We start from the raw sequence: 19,143 nt of genomic DNA, 5'->3' as shown, positions 1-19,143 counted from the left end.
AAAGTACTCGAGCTTCAGAAACAACCATTTGGGGGGCTTGATTTCACATCACTGAATCAATGAATAGTACACAATAAATGACCATTAACTTGTCTACACTACAAAACAGTGGCGAGCCTATTAAAGGTGTCCAGAGCTTTTTTTTTTTTTTTTGCTTTTTTAAAATGTAATCCTCCACAAACAATGGTAATTTTTATTATAATTTTGACATACAAAAATATATAAATCCAAACACTTAATACATAATACTTTTCACAACTGAATTTGTCTCTGTTTCCCCAACATCAAGGCCCCCATGAACAACTCAAGCCAAAGCTAATTTGCTCCAACGGAACACCCCTGCTGCCTGTTGAAACGAGAGGGATTGTCACAGAATGATAGTCACTTATAAACAATACATTTAGGGAAAGCTCTGAAATACAGCCACTCAATAACCAACCATTGGTGAGCAATTAAAACGATCAGGTCCTGTTTCTTTGCTAGCCAGCATGGTTTCTCTCTCTTCTTCCCCAAGACTGATTTAGAGAACGATATCCTTCAGACGCTTCACGCCAGGAGACTCTTTGTCTCGACCTTCCTTCAGAATAGGGTTGACCTCATGCACGACTTTCTCGCCATCAGCTCCACGGGGTTCAGCTTCAGAGGGACGAGAAGGGCCATTGTTGACATACTGCTCCAGATCACGGGCCGGGGGCGCCAGGGCAACGGTGTAAGACACAGAAGGCTTAGTAGGCAGAGGGCTCTTGAGGTGCAGAGGAGAGGTGACAGGGCTAATAGCCTCACAGCCATTGCCTGCCTCCCGGATAGCACCGTTGACTTTGGGGCTGCAGATGGTCACATCAACAGTCCTCCTGCCTTTCAGGGTGGGCCTCTCCTCAGCTGGGTGGTCGCTGACATCCTTTCCAAAGGTTGCGAAAGTCCGCTTGGTGGGGCCGCAGTCATCATAAGCTTCAACATCGGCAGCAGTAGCTTCAATGGATAGTGCAATGATGTTCCTCACATGCTCAGGGGACTTGGAGCGGGTGGGAATGGGGTTCCGGGGCATCCAGCACCTGTCAGAGTGGCCAAGAATCCGGCATTCTTCCCTGCAATGAAATCCTTCATTCTGATCTGTTTGGAGAAAATAAAATGTCAATTTCATCAGCTTTTCCCAGGAATCATTGTTAGTCCCCAGTGTTCTGGTTTCTTAGGTACCCACAGGCCCTTTTGGGAAATGATGCTTTTAGATAGTCCTTTATTGCCTTTTGGGACAAGTGTGAAGAATTGGATTTTTAAAAAGCCGCAGATCTCCCCCTCAATAATCTCCCCTCCTTTTTTATTTTTATTTTTGTTGCTGTTCCCACTGCTGACAAAACTAAAAACCTAAAGGGAAACACAGTGTGATGAAAAAATATATTTTTAAGAAGTTTATCCTGACTGTAAAGGTGCTGAGAGTCAGCATTTTTATCAACAACTCCTGTTAAAAATAAACTGTGTTTGAAACTGGTTCCATCAGAAGAGGGAGCAGAGGCAGAGCAGGGACTCCAACAGTCAGTATATCTGAGAAGTCTTGGCCATGTTTTTGAGCAGTAGCACTGTCAACCACATTCCCACTCTACCTATTAATGATATGCAATGCTTAATTTTAGATTAGTAACATGCTTTCTTTGAAAACCCAATCACGTCACTTCTTTTTGACCACCAGTCCCACCAGCCAATCTCCTCACTAAATCATTTACATAATTTCATTTCCCATCAGAAGGAATATATTGAGATCTCTTCCTTACATGTGACCCAGAAGGTGCAATTGGCCTTATGCACACATCACTCATAGATTGAACATAATTTAATTACACCCAACTAGCCATCTTTCCTTATCTTTCTTATCTGCAGTTTCAATAGGGTCATATTTCTTAAAATAATTCTTTCATGGATTACTTTAACCCTATCATAGAAGATCTCAGCAAATAGAATTCATAATTATTGGTAAGACATGCTTTGCTCTTTTCATATCGGTTCATTTAGAGTTAAGGTTTTAATTTGGCTCTCAGAAAGGCTTTCTACAGGGGCTTCACTAAAGCATGGACCCAGGGTTAACGTCTACCTGTCCACTGGAAAACTGTTAATGTCTGGTTTACAGCTCTAGTTTTCCAGATCAATTTATACTTGTTACATTCTTGCATGGGGATGACCTAATGAAAATTTTCATAACATTGCACAATGCATCAAAATACTAGCAGCTTAAAAAATATATATTAGCAGCTTAACATTTATAGAAATCCTTGGGGCAGGATCGGAGGAGGTGGGGAGACCACAAGAGATCGCAAGGACAAAAAAAGTACATGTCAAAAAAAAGTTATAAATATGCGCTGTGACTGCTTTTTTTTGCAGGAAGAAGTCTACAATTCAGGGCCTTGCCTGATATTAGTCTATATATAACACACCTTCCTTATACAATTGTATTTCTGTGTTTTAGTCTGTTTCTTGATTTTTTTAAAGAGTAAATGACGGAGCAAAGAGGCACTGCTCTGCCTCAATCATCGAAAGTTATTTTGGTAAAGGGGCATTTGGGAGGGGGCTCAAGAAATAATGGTTGAATTGGGTGTATACTTCATCATTTGGAGAAAAGTGTTAGAAGTAGCTAAACATTAAGGCCTAATCCAGGCTGAGTCCAGATTTCAACACAACTCTGGAAAGGGCCTTTAACCTAGTCTAAAGTATGAAAAGGCCAACCAAAGGTAAGACCTCCTTCAATGTACCTGGACACAATTTGCCGACTTATCTTTAAGATAGCCATTTTAAGCCCCCTTTCAGTACTGAAGAATGAAACTTTCAGAATTTTGCAGAGGTGCAACCAAATAGCAAATGAGCATTATCACCAAAAAGATAAGTGCCTTCCCCATACACAGGACAATGTTTCTGCAATCTCCAGCACAGTTCCATGTCAGGGTTGCCTGGCCACCTCTGCAAAATGAGGGTTTGTCAAAAGCCCTTTCTCTGCCTCTTCCCTGAAAACTCTCAGTGTTGCCATCTGATAAGTTATCATTATTCAAAACATATATGTTCTTAGAGAGTGAAGTAAGTCAGAAAGAGAAAAACAAGTATTGTATATTAATGCATATATGTGGAATCTGAAAAAATTGGTATAGACGATCTTATTTACAAAGCAAAAATACAGACACAGACGTAGAGAACAAACATATGGATACTAAAGGGGAAAGGGGGGTGGGACAAATTGGGAGATTGGGACTGACATGTAAACATTATTGATACTATGTATAAAATAGATAACCTAATGAGAACCTACTGTATAGCACAGGGAACTCTACTCAATGCTCTGTGGTGACCTAAATGGGAAGGAAATGCAAAAAAGAGGGGATATATGTATACGTATAGCTGATTCACTTTGCTGTACAGTAGAAACTAACACAACATTGTAAAGCAAATATACTCCAACAAATTTTTTTTTTAAAATACACATATGATCCTGGGAGGCAGAAAGTATGAAAGTATGGGAAACATGTTGGGATATACTTGGGAAACACTTTGTGTAGACCCAAACATTATGAGTGGAAGAGTCTATAGATGATCCACCCACATTCAATTTCATCCAAATCTAGTGCTTTCCCCAGGAGACCCCAGTATCCCTCCAGTAGGACAGAATTCACACCTTCAGAGTTTCCCCAAAAGATGCTTCTTCCTCAACATTTCCTCTGAGGCTTATCTCATAACTCTCCAAGTAATAGCTCTAAAGAATTAGTTTGAGTATTTGTTTGGAGGTGGGGAGTAAGGAGGTGCAAGTGGGGGAACAGTTCAATAACTAACTTCTATTTCTATAACTCTGAGTGAGCTCCCTGGAAGTCAGAAAAAGAAAGAAAAGAAAAGAAATGTCTGGAAGGCTGTGGGATCCCTGTCCTTTTTGTCCACAATTTAAGGCACAGAGGCATAGAGACCTTAACCTTTGAGCCATGGAACCACAGCCATATGACCAGCTATGAAGAGGAAATCCCAGCTGACCTTCAGACTGATATTACAGGTCACTTGCTCATACTCCCAGAGCAGAACAGTGATGAATGACAATCTAGTAGAATCTTCTCAATAGGCTCAACATAAAGCTCTCTTAAGTTTCTTTTAAGTTTTTAGTTTCAAGTAGCTATCTTAAAATTTGAAGAGGTAGTTCTTTTCTCAACACAATTCATTAAGAGAACGCCATTCATGTGTCACCCCAAATCCACATACAGTGTTCCTTCCCTATGGTAGGCTGCTTCAAATGAACAACATAAGGAGACCTGGATCCCCAGCATACACAGAGGGCAGAGACCCCAGAGGAAGATACCTCTAATATCTTATGAATTGACAAAGACCAGGGCAGGGAACTCAGTCATCTCAGAAGCTTCTCTGCAAAGACAGTGCTTGCTTTCAGCTTACCCACTGCCTAAGTGAATAGATCACTCTCTGGGAAGAGAAAAAGGTAAACGCACTCAGCACCCCTAGGAATGTAATCGGTCTAAGCCTACACACCAATCTCACTAAGCCCACCTCAGCCCTTTGGGAGCTAGAATAATATGCAATTTTCTTCGGTTAATTATGTGTACATATTAGGTACACTGCTCTTACCCCATGCAAGTGAAGACTTGAATCTGAAAGACTCATTTACTCACAATGTCTCACTCCTGGTTTAGATCTGATCTCTTTATTTCCTTAAATCCTTACCAAGGGCAGTGACTTGCTGCTTATCATTTTAGTATCAAACAACACTCAGTGACATTTATGTCCATACTATTGAAACAAAATCTAAGCTAGCTTTAGTGTTTATAGACATATGAAATATGAAAGAAAATATGGAGAATATAAATGGACAGAAAGAATGTCTTCCCAGCCCAAGGTAACCTACATTCATAAATGCAATGCAGATGAATTACCTTTAAAAATCAAAACTTCAGTTTAGTAAGGAAATTAAGTGTGTTTTAAAAGTGAGAGGGGGAAACTTCAAGACAGTGGAGGACTAAGACATGGAGATCACCTTCCTCCACACAAATACATCAAAAATATATCTACATGTGGAACAACTCCTACAGAACACCTACTAAATGCTGGCAGAAGACCTCAGACTTCCCAAAATACAAGAAACTCCCCATGTACCTGCGTAGGGCAAAATAAAAAAGGAAAAACAGAGACAAAAGAATAGGGATAGGACCTGCACCTCTGGGAGGGAGCTGTGAAGGAGGAAGTGTTTCCACACACTAGGAAGGCCCTTCACTGGCAGAGACAGGGGGGTGGGAAGGGAGGTGGGCGGGGGGAAGCTTCAGAGTCACGGAGGAGAGCACAGCAACAGGGGTGCAGAAGGCAAAGCAGAGAGATTCCCGCACAGAGGATCAGTGCCCACCAGCACTCACCAGCCCAAGAGGCTTGTCTGTTCACCTGCTGGGGAAGGTGACGGCTGGGAGCTGAGGCTCAGGCTTCAGAGGTCAGATCCCAGGGAGAGGACTGGGGTTGGCTGTGTGAACACAGCCTGAAGGAGGCTAGAGCACCACAGCTAGCCGGGAGGGAGTCTGGGAAAAAGTCTGGACCTGCCTAAGAAGCAAGAGACCATTGTTTCAGGGTGTGCGAGGAGAGGGGATTCAGAGCACCACCTAAATGAGCTCAAGAGACAGGCGCGAGCTGCAGCTATCGGCGCAGACATGAGAGACGGACATGAGTGCTAAGGCTGCTGCTGCAGCCACCAAGAAGCCTGTATGCGAGCACAGGTCACTATCCACACCCCCCTTCTGGGGAGCCTGTGCAGCCCACCACCACCACGGTCCCGTGATCCAGGGACAACTTCCTCGGGAGAACACACGGCACACCTCAGGCTGGTGCAGTGTCACGCTGGCCTCTGCCACCACAGGCTCGCCCCACATTCCATACCCCTCACTCCCCCCCGCCGGAGTGAGCCAGAGTCCCCTAATCAGCTGCTCCTCTAACACAGTCCTGTCTGGGCAAAGAACAGACCCCCTCAGGCGACCTACACGCAGAGCTGGGGCCAAATCCAAAGCTGAACCCCGGGAGCTCTGCGAACACAGAAGAGAAAGGGAAATTTCTCCCAGCAGCCTCAGGAGCGGATTAAATCCCCACAATCAACTTGATGTACCATGCATCTGTAGAATACCTAAAGAGACAACGAGTCATCCCAAAATTGACACAGTGGACTTTGGGAACAACTGTAAATTTGGGGTTTGCATTCTGCATCTAATTTGTATCTGGTTTTATGCTTATCTTAGTTTAGTATTTAGAGCTTATTATCATTGGTAGATTTGTTCATTGATGTGGTTGCTCTCTTCCTTTTTTTGATTTATATATATATATATATATATATATATATATATATATATATATGTGTGTGTGTGTTTTCCTTTTCCTCTTTTTGTGGGTGTGTATTTATATGCTTCCTGGTGTGAATTTGTCTGTATAGCTTTGCTTTTACCATTAGCCCTAGGGTTATCTCTGTCCAGTTTTTGTTGGTTGGGTTTGTTTTGATTTGGATTTTTTTTAGTATAGTTTTTAGCACTTGTTATCATTGGTGGAATTGTTTATTGGCTTGGTTGCTCTCTTCTTTCTTTTTTTATTACTTTTTAAATTTTTTAATTTAATTTTTTATTTTAATAACTTTACTGTATTTTCCTTCATTCTCTCTCTCTCTCTCTCTCTCTCTCTCTCTCTCTCTCTCTCTCTCTCTCTCTTTCTTTCTGTCTTTCTTTCTTTCTTCCCTTTTCTCCCTTTTATTCTGAGCCGTGTGGCTGACAAGGTCTTGGTGCTCCAGCTGGCTGTCAGGCCTGAGGCTCTAAGGTGGAAGAGCAGAGTTCAGGACATTGCTCCACCAGAGACCTCCCAGCCCCACGGAATATCAAACGGTGAAAACTCTCCCAGAGATCTCCATCTCAGCGTTAAGACCCAGCTCCAATCAACGACCAGCAAGCTACAGTGCTGGACGCCCTATGCCAAAAAACTAGCAAGACAGGAACACAACCCCACCCATAAGCAGAGAGGTTGCCTAAAATCATAAGGTCACAGAAACCCTAAAATGCACCACCAGACATGGTCCTGCCCACCAGAAAGACAAGATTCAGCCTCATCCACCAGAACACAGGCACCAGTTCCCTCTGTCAGGAAGGCTACACAGCCCACAGAACCAACCTTACCCACTGGGGGCAGAGAGCAAAATCAACGGGAACTACAAACCTGCAGCCTGTGAAAAGGAAACCACAAACACAGTAAGTTAAGCAAAAAGAAAAGACAGAGAAATTCACAGCAGATGATGGAGCAAGCTAAAAACCCAACAGAACAAAGAAATGAAGAGGAAACAGGGAGTCTACGTGAAAAAGAATTCAGAGGAATGATAGTACAGATGATCCAAAATTTTGGAAATACAATGGATAAAATACAAGAAACATTTAACAAGGACCTAGAAGAATGAAAGAGCAAACAAACAATGATGAACAACATAATAAATGAAATGAAAAATTCTGTAGAAAGAATCAATAGCACAATAACTGAGGCAGAAGAACAGATAAGTGACCTGGAAGATAAAACAGTGGAAATAATTACCACAGAGCAGAATAAAGAAAAAAGAATGAAAACAATTGAGGACAGTTTCAGAGACCTCTGGGACAATATTAAACACACCAACATTTGATACAAAAACAAGACCCGTATGTATGCTGTCTACAAGAGAACCACTTCAGACCTAGGGACACATAAAGACTGAAAATGATGGGATGGAAAAATATATTCCATGCAAATGAAAATCAAAAGCAAGCAGGAGTAGCAATTCTCATATTAGACAAAATAGACTTTAAAACAAAGACTATTACAAGAGACAAAGAAGGACACTACATAATGATCAAGGGATCAATCCAAGAAGCACATATACGAATTGTAAGTATTTATGCACCCAACATGGGAGCACCTCAATACATAAGGCAAACGCTAACAGCCATAAAAAGGGAAATTGACAGTAAAACAATCACAGTAGGGGACTACAACATCCCACATTCACCAATGAACAGATCATCCAAAATGAAAATAAAAAACGAAATACAAGCTTTAAATGACACGTTAAACAAGATGGACTTAATTGATATTTATAGGACATTCCATCCCAAAACAACAGAATACACTTTTTTCTCAAGTGTTAATGGAACACTCTCCAGGATAGTTCATATCTTGGGTCACAAATCAAGCCTTGGTAAACTTAAGAAAATTGAAATTGTATCAAGTATCTTTTCCGACCACAACACTATGAGACTACATATCAATTACAGGAAAACATCTGTAAAAAATACAAACACATGGAGGCTAAACAATTCACTACTTAATAACCAAGAGATCACTGAAGAAATCAAAGAGGAGATCAAAACATATGTAGAAATAAATGACAATGAAAACACGACAATCCAAAACCTATGGGAGGCAGCAAAAGCTGTTCTAAGAGGGAAGTTTATAGCAATACAAACTTACGTCAAGAAACAAGAAACATCACAAATAAACAACCTAACATTACACCTAAAGCAATTAGAGAAAGAAGAACAAAAAAACCCCGAAGTTAGCAGAAGGAAAGAAATCATAAAGATCAGATCAGAAATAAATGAAAAACAAATGAAGGAAATGATAACAAAGATCAATAAAGATAAAAGCTGATTCTTTGAGAAGATAAACAAAATTGATAAGCCATTAGCCAGGCTCATCAAGAAAAAAAGGGAGAAGACACAAATCAGCAGAATTAGAAATGAAAAAGAAGTAACACCTGACACTGCAGAAGTACAGAGGATCATGAGAGATTACTACAAGCAACTATATGCCAATAAAATGGACACATTCTTAGAAAACCACAACCTTATGAGACTGAACCAGGAAGAAATAGAAAATATAAACAGACCAATCACAAGCACTAAATTTGAAACTGTGATTAAAAACCTTCCAACAAACAAAAGCCCAGGACCAGATGGTTTCACAGGAAAATTCTATAAAACATTTAGAGAAGACCTAACAACTATCCTTCTCAAACTCCTCCAAAATATAGCAGAGGGAGGAACACTCCCAAACTCATTCTACGAGGACAACATCACCCTGATACTAAAACCAGAAAAAGATGTCACAAAGAAAGAAAAGTACAGGCCAATATCACTTATGAACATAGATGCCAAAATCCTCAATAAAATACTAGCAAAGAGACTCTAACAGCACATTAAAAGGATCATACACCATGATCAAATGGGGTTTATTCCAGGAATGCAAGGATTCTTCAATATATGAAAATCAATCAGTGTGATACACCATATCAACAAATTGAAGGAGAAAAACCATATGATCATCTCAAAAATGCACAGAGAGCTTTTGACAAAATTCAACACACATTTATGATAAAAAACCTCCAGAAAGTAGGCATAGAGGGAACTTTCCTCAACATAATAAAGGCCATATATGATGAACTCACAGCCAACATCGTCCTCAATGGTGAATAACTGAAACCATTGCCACTAAGATCAGGAAAAAACAAGGTTGCCCACTTTCACCACTATTATTCAACACTGTTTTGGAAGTTTTAGCCACAGGAATCAGAGAAGAAAAAGAAAGAAAAGGAATCCAAATCAGAAAAGAAGTAAAGCTGTCACTGTTTGCAGAAGACATGATACTATACATAGAATCCTATAGATGCTACCAGAAAACGACTAGAGCTAATCAGTGCATTTGGTAATGTAGCAGGATACAAAATTAATGCACAGAAATCTCTCGCATTCCTATACATTAATGATGAGAAATCTGAAAGTGAAGTTAAGAAAACACTCCTATTTACCACTGCAAGAAAAAGAATAAAATATCTAGGAAAAAAACCTACCAAAGGAGACAAAAGACCTGTATGCAGAAAATTATGAGACACTGATGAAACAAATTAAAGATGATACAAATAGATGGAGAGATATACCATGTTCTTGGATTGGAAGAATCAACATTGTGAAAATGACGATACTACCCAAAGCAAGCTACAGATTCAGAGCAATCCCTATCAAACTACCACTGGCACTTTTCACAGAACTAGAGCAAAAAATCTCACAATTTGTACGGAAACACAAAAGACCCCGAATAACCAAAGCAATCTTGAGAAAGAAAAACGGAGCTGGAGGTATCAGTCTCCCTGTCTTCAAACTATGCCACAAAGCTACAGTAATCAAGACAGTATAATACTGGCACTGAAACAGAAATATAGATCAATGGAAGAGGATAGAAAGCCCAGTGATAAACCCATGCACATATGGTCACCTTATCTTTGATAAAGGAGGCAGGAATATACAGTGGAGAAAAGACAGCCTCTTCAACAAGTGTTGCTGGGAAAACTGGACAGCTATATGTAAAAGAATGAAATTAGAACACTCACTAATACCATATACAAAAATAAACTCAAAATGGATTAAAGTCCTAAATATAAGGCCAGACACTATAAATCTCTTAGAGGAAAACATAGGCAGAACACTCTATGACATAAATCACAGCAAGATACTTCTTGACCCACCTCTTAGATAAAGGGAAATAAAAACAAATATAAACAAATGGGACCTAATGAAACTTCAAAGCTTTTGTACAGCAAAGGAAACCATAAACAAGACAAAAAGACAACCCTCAGAATGGGAGAAAATATTTGCAAATGAAGCAACTGACAAAGGATTAATCTCCAAAATATACAAGCTGCTAATTCAGCTCAATATCAGAAAAACAAACAATCCAATCCAAAAATGGGCAGAAGACCTAAACAGACATTTCTCCAAAGAAGATAGACAGATTGCCAACAAACACAAGAAAGGATGCTCAACATCACTAATCATTAGAGAAATGCAAATCAAAACTACAATGAGGTATCATCTCACATAAGTCAGAATGGCTATCATCAAAAAATGTACAAACAATAAATGCTGGAGATGGTGTGGAGAAAAGGGAACCCTCTTACACTGTTGGTGGGAAAATAAATTGATACAGCCACTATGGAGAACAGTGTGGATGTTCCTTAAAATCTAAAAATAGAACTAGCATACTACCCAGCAATCCCACTACTGGGCACATACCCTGAGAATACCATAATTCAAAAAGAGTCATGTACCCCAATGTTCAGTGAAGCTCTTTTTACAATAACCAGGACATGGAAACAACCTAAGTGTCCAGCGACAGGTGAATGGATAAAGTAGATGTGGCACATATGTACAATAAAATATTAGTCAGCCATAAAAAGAAACAAGATTGAGTTATTTGTAGTGAGGTGAATGGACCTAGAGTCTGTCATATAGAGTGAAGTAAGTCAGAAAGAGAAAAACAAATACCGTATGCTAACACATATATATGCATCTAAAATAAAGAGGGTTCTGAAGGACCTAGGGGCAGGGTGGGAATAAAGATGCAGATGTAGAGAATGGAGTTGAGGACACGGGGAGGGGGAAGGGTAAACTGGGACAAAGTGAGAGAGTGGCATGGACATATATACACTACCAAATGTAAAATAGATAGCTAGTGAGAAGCAGCCCCACAGCACAGGGAGATCAGCTAGGTGCTTTGTGACCACCTAGAGGGGTGGGATAAGGAGGGTGGGAGGGAGACACAAGAGGGAGGAGATATGGGGATATATGTGTACATAAAGCTGATTCACTTTGTTATACAGCAGAAACTAACACAACACTGTAAAACAATTATACTCCAATAAAGACGTTAAAAAAACCCAAAAGTTAGAACGTCACAACACAAACTCCCTTAAGAACAGCAGTGACAACAAACCAGATGTAAAAAAGCAAAGAGACGACTTGTGGAATTGCCTAGAACTGTTAGAGATTATATGCCTGCCATCATGTAGTTCTGTGGCTGGGGATGGAGCTATGCAACTAGACAGGAACCATTTTGTACTGTCACAAATTAACTGTCAAGATGCTGGCTCCAGCTGAAATAGAGGTAAGCTAACAATTCACTAACTTCCCAGCTAAGATTCATCTTATGAGCCTATCTGTGACTCTATACCTTGCTACATCTTTCTCTGAAAGTATTACCCTGAGCCTAGGCAAAGCAAAATGTTAAGACTAAAATCCACACAGAGTTGTGGAAATTTAAACACACTAACATGTACAGATGAATAAAAGCAGGTGTCTGTAGTTCAAATACACACATGATTAGGGGTGAATGATGAATTTGCAAATTGGTTTTCCCTGCTTCTGAACTTGTTCCTAGGATTTGCAAATAAATAAATAAATGAAGAGAGTGCATAAGTTTGGAAGAGGACACAAATTTTGAGGTCATGGAACTCCTTAGTTCAAAACAGATCAGATTATTTTAGACAAAAAAATAAATAAAATATAGAGAAAAAATAAAGCTTCTTCAATCTAGGTAGTAATAAATATATTTTTGGTCACAATCCGTCATTAGGGACTTTGGTAAGAGATTCCCAAAACCTCTGGCCAAAAGAAAAATAAATAAATCTAAACGCATCAGTCTTATGAGAACATGGGAGGCATAAGAGGCTGCAACGCCTAAGTCATGATGGATAAGGAAGTAATTCAAATAGAAAAAGAAGAGAATATGTTACTTTGTGCAGATAATAGCAAAACTTTTTGCAGCAATTACTACCCTCCTCAGGACGTGAAACTGCTGTCTCTTCAGATGTGGGCAAACAATACGCTTCCACACACTAGAAAGAGCCTACCCAAGGTCCCAACCAAAGTAAAAAAAGTAAATGATGAAAACACCATCTCAGGCTTTGCTAAAACTTTCAAAGTCTTGGTGGAATAGAAGGGTTGAGAGGCTTTGTTGGGTTTGTATAGATGTTCAGCCACAATGGATGTGTTCAATAATGCTGGCAGTTCTTTACCATGATTCAGAGTTTTTGGTGTATTAACTCAAAGATCCCAATGATCAGAGACAAAACTCCAACACTAAAATAGTTCAAGGTAAGAATTACAAGAGCAATGTGTTACCTCCTCAGAAGTGATCTGCAATCAATGAGGCAGAAAGGGAAAGTTAAAATGAGTTCTAGTTCCTGAGAGCTCAAGTAGTTAGCTACTTCTAAGTAGCAGCAGTAACATAACTTAGAAACAAGTGATGTGTAAATCAGAAAAGCTTCCTGGATTGTACTCATATATATCCACTTAGCTTACCCTGCGTCACCCCATAAACAAAATAATCTAAGACCAAAGTGGGGCTATTTTTTGTAAGATACAATAGAAGGGATTGTGGCAAAGATTATGAAGGGGTTAAATGCTGTTAAAATTGATCACATGCACCTAATCAATAAAACATAACTGTTGAGAAGTATCCCCTCTTGACTTAGCTAACTCCTACTCATCTGAAGCAGACATAAAAAACTGCCTACCAAACATCCATATCTATTTTTTAACATATTTATTGGAGTATAATTGCTTTACAATGGTGTTATTAGTTTCTGCTTTATAACAAAGTGAATCATTTAGAAACAGAACCCCACTTCTGTTAGGACTGGCAATGTGCCAGCTAAAAAACGACATTTTCTAGTCTTCTTTATAGATAGGAGTGGCCATGTAACTAAGAGTGGGTCAATGTTATGGAGGTAGGATGTCAAGAAATCTCCTTAAAAGAGGTGAGCTGACTTAACTGGGGGACCTTTGTCCTTATTTCTCCCTGCTTTGTCCTGTCTGGAATGGAGACATAACAGATGGAGCCACAGCATCCATCTTACTACCATGAGGCAACTCTGAGGATGGAAGCCATGTGCCTATGAATAGCAGAGTAAAAAAATATAAGGACTTTGGGATACTGAAGATATTGTAAACCTACCTCACTAGACATGAACTTTTTTTAAATAAGAGGAAAGCTAAGCTTCTCTCTTATTTCATTCACTGATTTCTTTCCCTTAGTGAGGGAAGGGGATGTTTATTACCAGCAGTTGAACACTGTTCATATCTGATACATTATCCCTAAAGTCTCGACTTAAATGTAACTTCCTCAGGGAATCCTTGCCTGATTCCTTAGATTAAGGTAGGTCCCATACCACCTCCTATATAGCACTCATCATACTTGTAGTTACTGGTTTAATATCTATATTCAATGCCAGCTTGTAAACTCTAAATGAGCAAAGATTATATCTGTTTTGTTCCCTCCCATGCCCACAGAACCTAGCAAAGGGCCCAGCAGAAAGCAGGTACTCAATAACAGTTTAATTTAACTGAATGAAAAAGGTACCCAAAAAAGTGATGGCAAGAGAACAAAGAATCTTGGTCAACACACCAGATACTGTGCCACTAATACAACTCCTAAAAGTGGAAATAACTAGTATATTCTATTTAGTAGAAACACTAAGGAATCTTGCAAAGAAAACTATGTAGCTTTGTTGAAGGCAATAAAGTAAAAGAACACTTGAGAAACATTGAAGTCAAACGTCATCTTGGCCTCTGAGTGGTTTCCTGCACACTATATACAGATCTTAAAGAGATCTATTATGCTCTGATGTACACTTGAAAATACATTTGCCATGTACCTTGGAGGTTTTCTTTTGTTTTTGTTTTTGTTTTTGTTTTTGTTTTTTTGCGGTACGCGGGCCTCTCACTGTTGCTGCCTCTCCCGTTGCGGAGCACAGGCCCCGGACGCGCAGGCTCAGTGGCCATGGCTCATGGACCCAGCCGCTCCACGGCGATCTTCCCGGACCAGGGCACGAACCCGTGCCCCCTGCGCATCGGCAGGCGGACTCCCAACCACTGCTCCACCAGGGAAGCCCACCTTGGAGTTTTCAATTCTAACAATAGTTAATGGGGCCTGTACTCATAAGTTAACAACACAATAAGCAGAAGTGTCTGTTTTATGAAATTAATCTGTTGTCCAAATACCCACCGCAGATGCTGACTCTTCCTGGCAAAACTAATTTAAATACCCATCGAGAGATTACTGCTCAAGTCAAATATGCCTGGGAATTACCAAAGGAAAGAATTATCCTGGAAATAATTCTCTAAAGCATTTTAAGGCCTGCAAAGAGTCAGGAGAAAGAACATCCATCCGTTATCTGTAACTTAACAATGCAAACGAGTAGCAATGGGCTCAGCGGAAAAGGGAGGGAGGGAAGAAAGGAAAGAGAGCAGGAAGCACTATCTAGGCTTCAGATATTCCATCTTAGTTTGGATCTGATTGACATATTAAGGGCTAAGCTTATTTTGGGTATTTAGATACCATTTGAGCATCTAGCAAAAATTCAATAAGGGCTCGGGACTTTGCAAAATCACAACTTCCCAAAGCCTTCCCCTCTTCCAGCTGTAATTCTTGGAGGAGTTTATACTCACTCCCTAAAGGACCCAAAGTATCAGCAAGTAAAGATGGAGTTCCATTAGTAAAATATTCAAGAGTGCACCAGTGAAGGCTGGGACATTTCTAGAGACTCGTGAACCAATGACACCAAGCTATCCTGCAGCCATTCCAGTGTGACAAGAAGTAAATCACAAATTATGTACACTACAAACAGCTCCTTATCTCTCACTGTCTTCTTCTCTTTCTTACAGCATCTTCTGCCATTTTGGTTTCTCCTTCTTTCTGTTCTCCTGTTCCCTAGCCTCCTGCTAGTTAGCAGCCCTACCTACAGCACTATGGCCAGGCAGACAACATGCAGAAGGGGTAAGATGCCAAAACTGTGATTGGCATTCAAAACGCTTATGTGGTATTATTTGACAGATGCCATAGAAGAAGTATACAAAAGCCAGCCCTTGTAATATGGAGAGAAATTCCCACATTTTTCATTCACCTGGATACAGGTATTAAAAGTCCCTGTTAAAATAAGAGGATCCACTATCAAACTGATATCAACAGATTTCCTTTGGTCATAGAGCAAAGCCCTGGGTAAAGAGTCCCAGGAGAGGAGAGTTTGATGGGGGTAAGAAAGACTAGAAATGTCTGGAGGCAGAGATACCTCAGGAAAGGCAAGGTGGGGGATAGGATATAGGAACAGCATTCCTGAGACTGCCAAAGGTATGTTGCCAAAAGAGAGGAGACAGACAGAGAGAAAAGTCAGCCCTGATCAGCATAGGTTGGCATTTTCAGGATGGCTAACTAGTTAAACAGCAAGAATTCTGTGAAGTTTAGTTTTAGCTTGCAATAAAGAGGATGGCTGAAAAGACTGGTGAATCCCAACCTTGTCCTAGACAATTTGACAGATCAGCGTCAGTTAGCAAGTGCCACCCGATATTTGGCCTCTGTGATGCCAAATGGCACAAAGGTCTCTCCCCTCATTCACGGTCTATGCACCTGAAATTCACTTACTCCTGATGCAACACGAAAATAGATTAAAAAGATGCCCCTTCCAGAATGCAAAGCAATTGAATTATCTTCAATGGAATCTTCAGTGCTGAGCTGGTCGAAGAGATAAAGTTAAAACATATTAAAGTATAAGTGGTTGAGAATTTAATATTTATGATAGATGAGAGTATAGCATGTACAGTCATACAATCTAAGTTGCAATTTGGGCAATCACAATAGTTCCTGGAGTTTTCATTTTTGTACTGGGGCTCAATTCAATTCAATCCATAGAGAAGAGATTTCAAGATATGTATAAGTATAAGTCATTTGTGCTGATGCATGGGGAGTAAAGAAATGAAGAAATGAAAGAAAGTAAAGAAATGAAGCTGGGGCTGCCTGGAAAATTGAGACTGAGAAATAAGAGGCGCTGACAGTGACTGAGATAAGCAGAGATTGGCTAGACTAGAATCTTTGTATTTTGGCTTCTATGGTGGAGCAAATTATCTGACAAAGTTCTGGACTTCATAGAGGTGCTACTATGCCATTTGAAAAAGCTTTACAAGTAAACTATGAGGTGTCACAGAAGGCCACTGAACTATTCCCCCAAAGGAGGAACATTGAGATACTGCAACTCTGATAAAAGAGAGTTTCATTCTACAATGTCCACAGAATTAAGTCCTTTAGCCTACATCCATTGGACACCTACAACACCTCATCACTTCCGTGAAGAGTTCGAAACAGCTGTTTAATTTTGTGTAGATGAAAAACAGACAGACCGTTTCACACATTCTACAGGTAGTTATGCCACTGTGAAGACAGAGCCTTTAGATGATGCTTGCAAGTAGCACTGAACTTAATGTTATCGCCAACTTAGTTTCACTCTTTCCTTGAAACTAAGCAAATTGCTGACACATCATTAGCATGAGAAAAAAAGCCACTTTTATGCTGGTCATAAGTTTCTGGGTATTGGACATTATACATAGTGAGGATGTCACAAATAAGGCTGGTATGGAAAGCAGGAGGGGCAGGGCATGTTAGCCAAGAAAAAAACCTTCCCTTTTTGAGTGAAAATTTAATGTTGGTGGGGAAAAAAAGGCACCCAGCAGCTGGTGTTCTTCTTAACAGGAACTGACACTTCCTTCAGTCAAGTCCCAGGACATTCAGTTTTGTGGAACAGGCAATGCTATACATGAGTCAATGAAAAATGTTGCAGCTGTAACTTCTAAATTCTTTAAAGATTTTCGACTGCCAAAATGTTCTTGTTACTGGGTGGGGAAGCTAAGAAACAACATTAGTAATTCTCCAATCGCTTCCTTCCCATTTGAAAAATAAAGTGTTCAGTAAACCAATCACTGTTTCTTGCAATGATTCAAAAAGATAGTGTGTGTCATGTCATCAGATAGGTAAGAATCACTAGAACTAGTCACTGGAAGCAAATAAGAGTGTCAGAGGGATTAATATCTATTAACTACCCTAGGTTGGACTATTCATTACCAACAAAAGCCTCATAGAAAAGTCTAGCATTATCTTGATATTTCAGCATAACTTCAGCAACCATCTGGAATACTGTAATTGCAATGACACTGCTTCTGGGTATAGCAAACAGCACAATCATTAAAAAATATTCATTTCAGATATCTTCCTGGAAGCTAATAAATTTTACAGCAGTTTCAATCCTTCCACATAGCAACAAAGAAAAGCTTCGTTCCAGACAAATTAAAAGTAAATTGATTGCCTTAGGGGAATCTATTCAAATATCACTTTTCCATGTTAGAAATCTTTTTTCCTAAAACATTAGAGAGAGAGAGAGGCAGAGAGAGAGAATGAATCTTGGACGGGGGAGTGAGATGGATGATGGTGATAGTGTGAAAGGGATAGAAGCCAGTATATGAAAAAGACAAAATAGCAGCAGAGGGAGAGTGAGAAATAACCAAAATCATTAAATCCTTGTTTGCAAAACCAGGTAGAAATCAACTTAAAATAAATGCAAATATGTCACTGAGGTGCAGGCCTAACATTTGTGCTGTAATTTATGAATCATAACTGTGCATAATGAATACCAAAATTGAAGGGATCAAATGCCACCTTCTATGTTTATTTGTCATTATCCATCTTTCACGGACAATGCTCAATTTTATTCTTTTGTTCTTTTCCTTAGAATTACTTAGAATTATTATTTTTCCAGTTGTCCACTTAATCATACTAGTAGGAGAAAACAAGCTGTATTTTTCAGGGTGTTGCCTCAAAAGCAATTAGACAAATTCAGAAGCAAGGCCAATTAGTATATTCTTTGAGGAAGCTTGATCATTTGAAAGCATGAGATGCTAGTCCTGCTGCTCATTTTAGGAAGAAAAAAATCCTTTACACCTTTAGCACATGGTGGTTCCAGTATGACCCCCTGACCTTCAGCTTGTCCAACTCTACTTGGAAAGAAAGAATGGCTGCTCCATCTGAAGCACTGAGGAAGTCTTAGAAACTCTTTGGGCCACAGCTGTGAGGGTTTTTTCTGAGTTGGCTTGAACTCTGAATACAGAAGTAGCAGAAGCTTTTTGGTTGAGATGACCTGAGTTCAGACATTCTGACATGGCTCTAGAAAAATCTATGTAAGAGCTGATGCATAGTAATCCTAAATTATGGCCATAAAAAAACTATCACGGACACACACACACTCGCCAGCACCCCTACCAGTCCTCATAATTCTGAATACTCATCTCCATTCACAAGTTAAAACAATGGAGCATTATATATCAATCATATCTCAATAAAGCTGGAAAAAATCAAATGGAACAAATCAAAAGGTTAATAAAAACCAATCTGGTAAATTTAAATGCTCTGTCCATTTTGTACAGATCATGTATCTTTACACCCTTGGAATAATCTGTTTTTCCAAAACATTGCCTCTTTTGAACT

The 19,143-nt window shown here is 39.7% G+C and overlaps 1 protein-coding gene across 3 annotated transcripts in view; it reads right to left on the bottom strand.

The window, feature by feature from the left end:
• Nucleotides 1–520: 520 nt before the first annotated feature.
• PCDH19 (protocadherin 19) overlaps nucleotides 521–19,143 on the bottom strand; it is a gene marked incomplete at both ends in the record, with an annotated part of 106,644 nt that continues 88,021 nt past the window's right edge. For all 3 annotated transcript variants that reach the window (XM_081222197.1, XM_081222198.1, XM_081222199.1), the window contains one exon: nucleotides 521–1,110. In XM_081222197.1, the coding sequence (XP_081078323.1) occupies nucleotides 521–1,110 (590 nt within the window). The remainder of the gene's footprint in view (nucleotides 1,111–19,143) is intronic.

The sequence above is a fragment of the Mesoplodon bidens genome, assembly GCF_964165515.1.
Source record: "Mesoplodon bidens genome assembly, chromosome: X".
In the NCBI taxonomy this organism is placed as follows: domain Eukaryota; kingdom Metazoa; phylum Chordata; class Mammalia; order Artiodactyla; family Ziphiidae; genus Mesoplodon; species Mesoplodon bidens.
The sequence above is the reverse complement of the archived record's forward strand: the minus strand, read 5'-3'. Positions and strand labels throughout refer to the sequence as shown.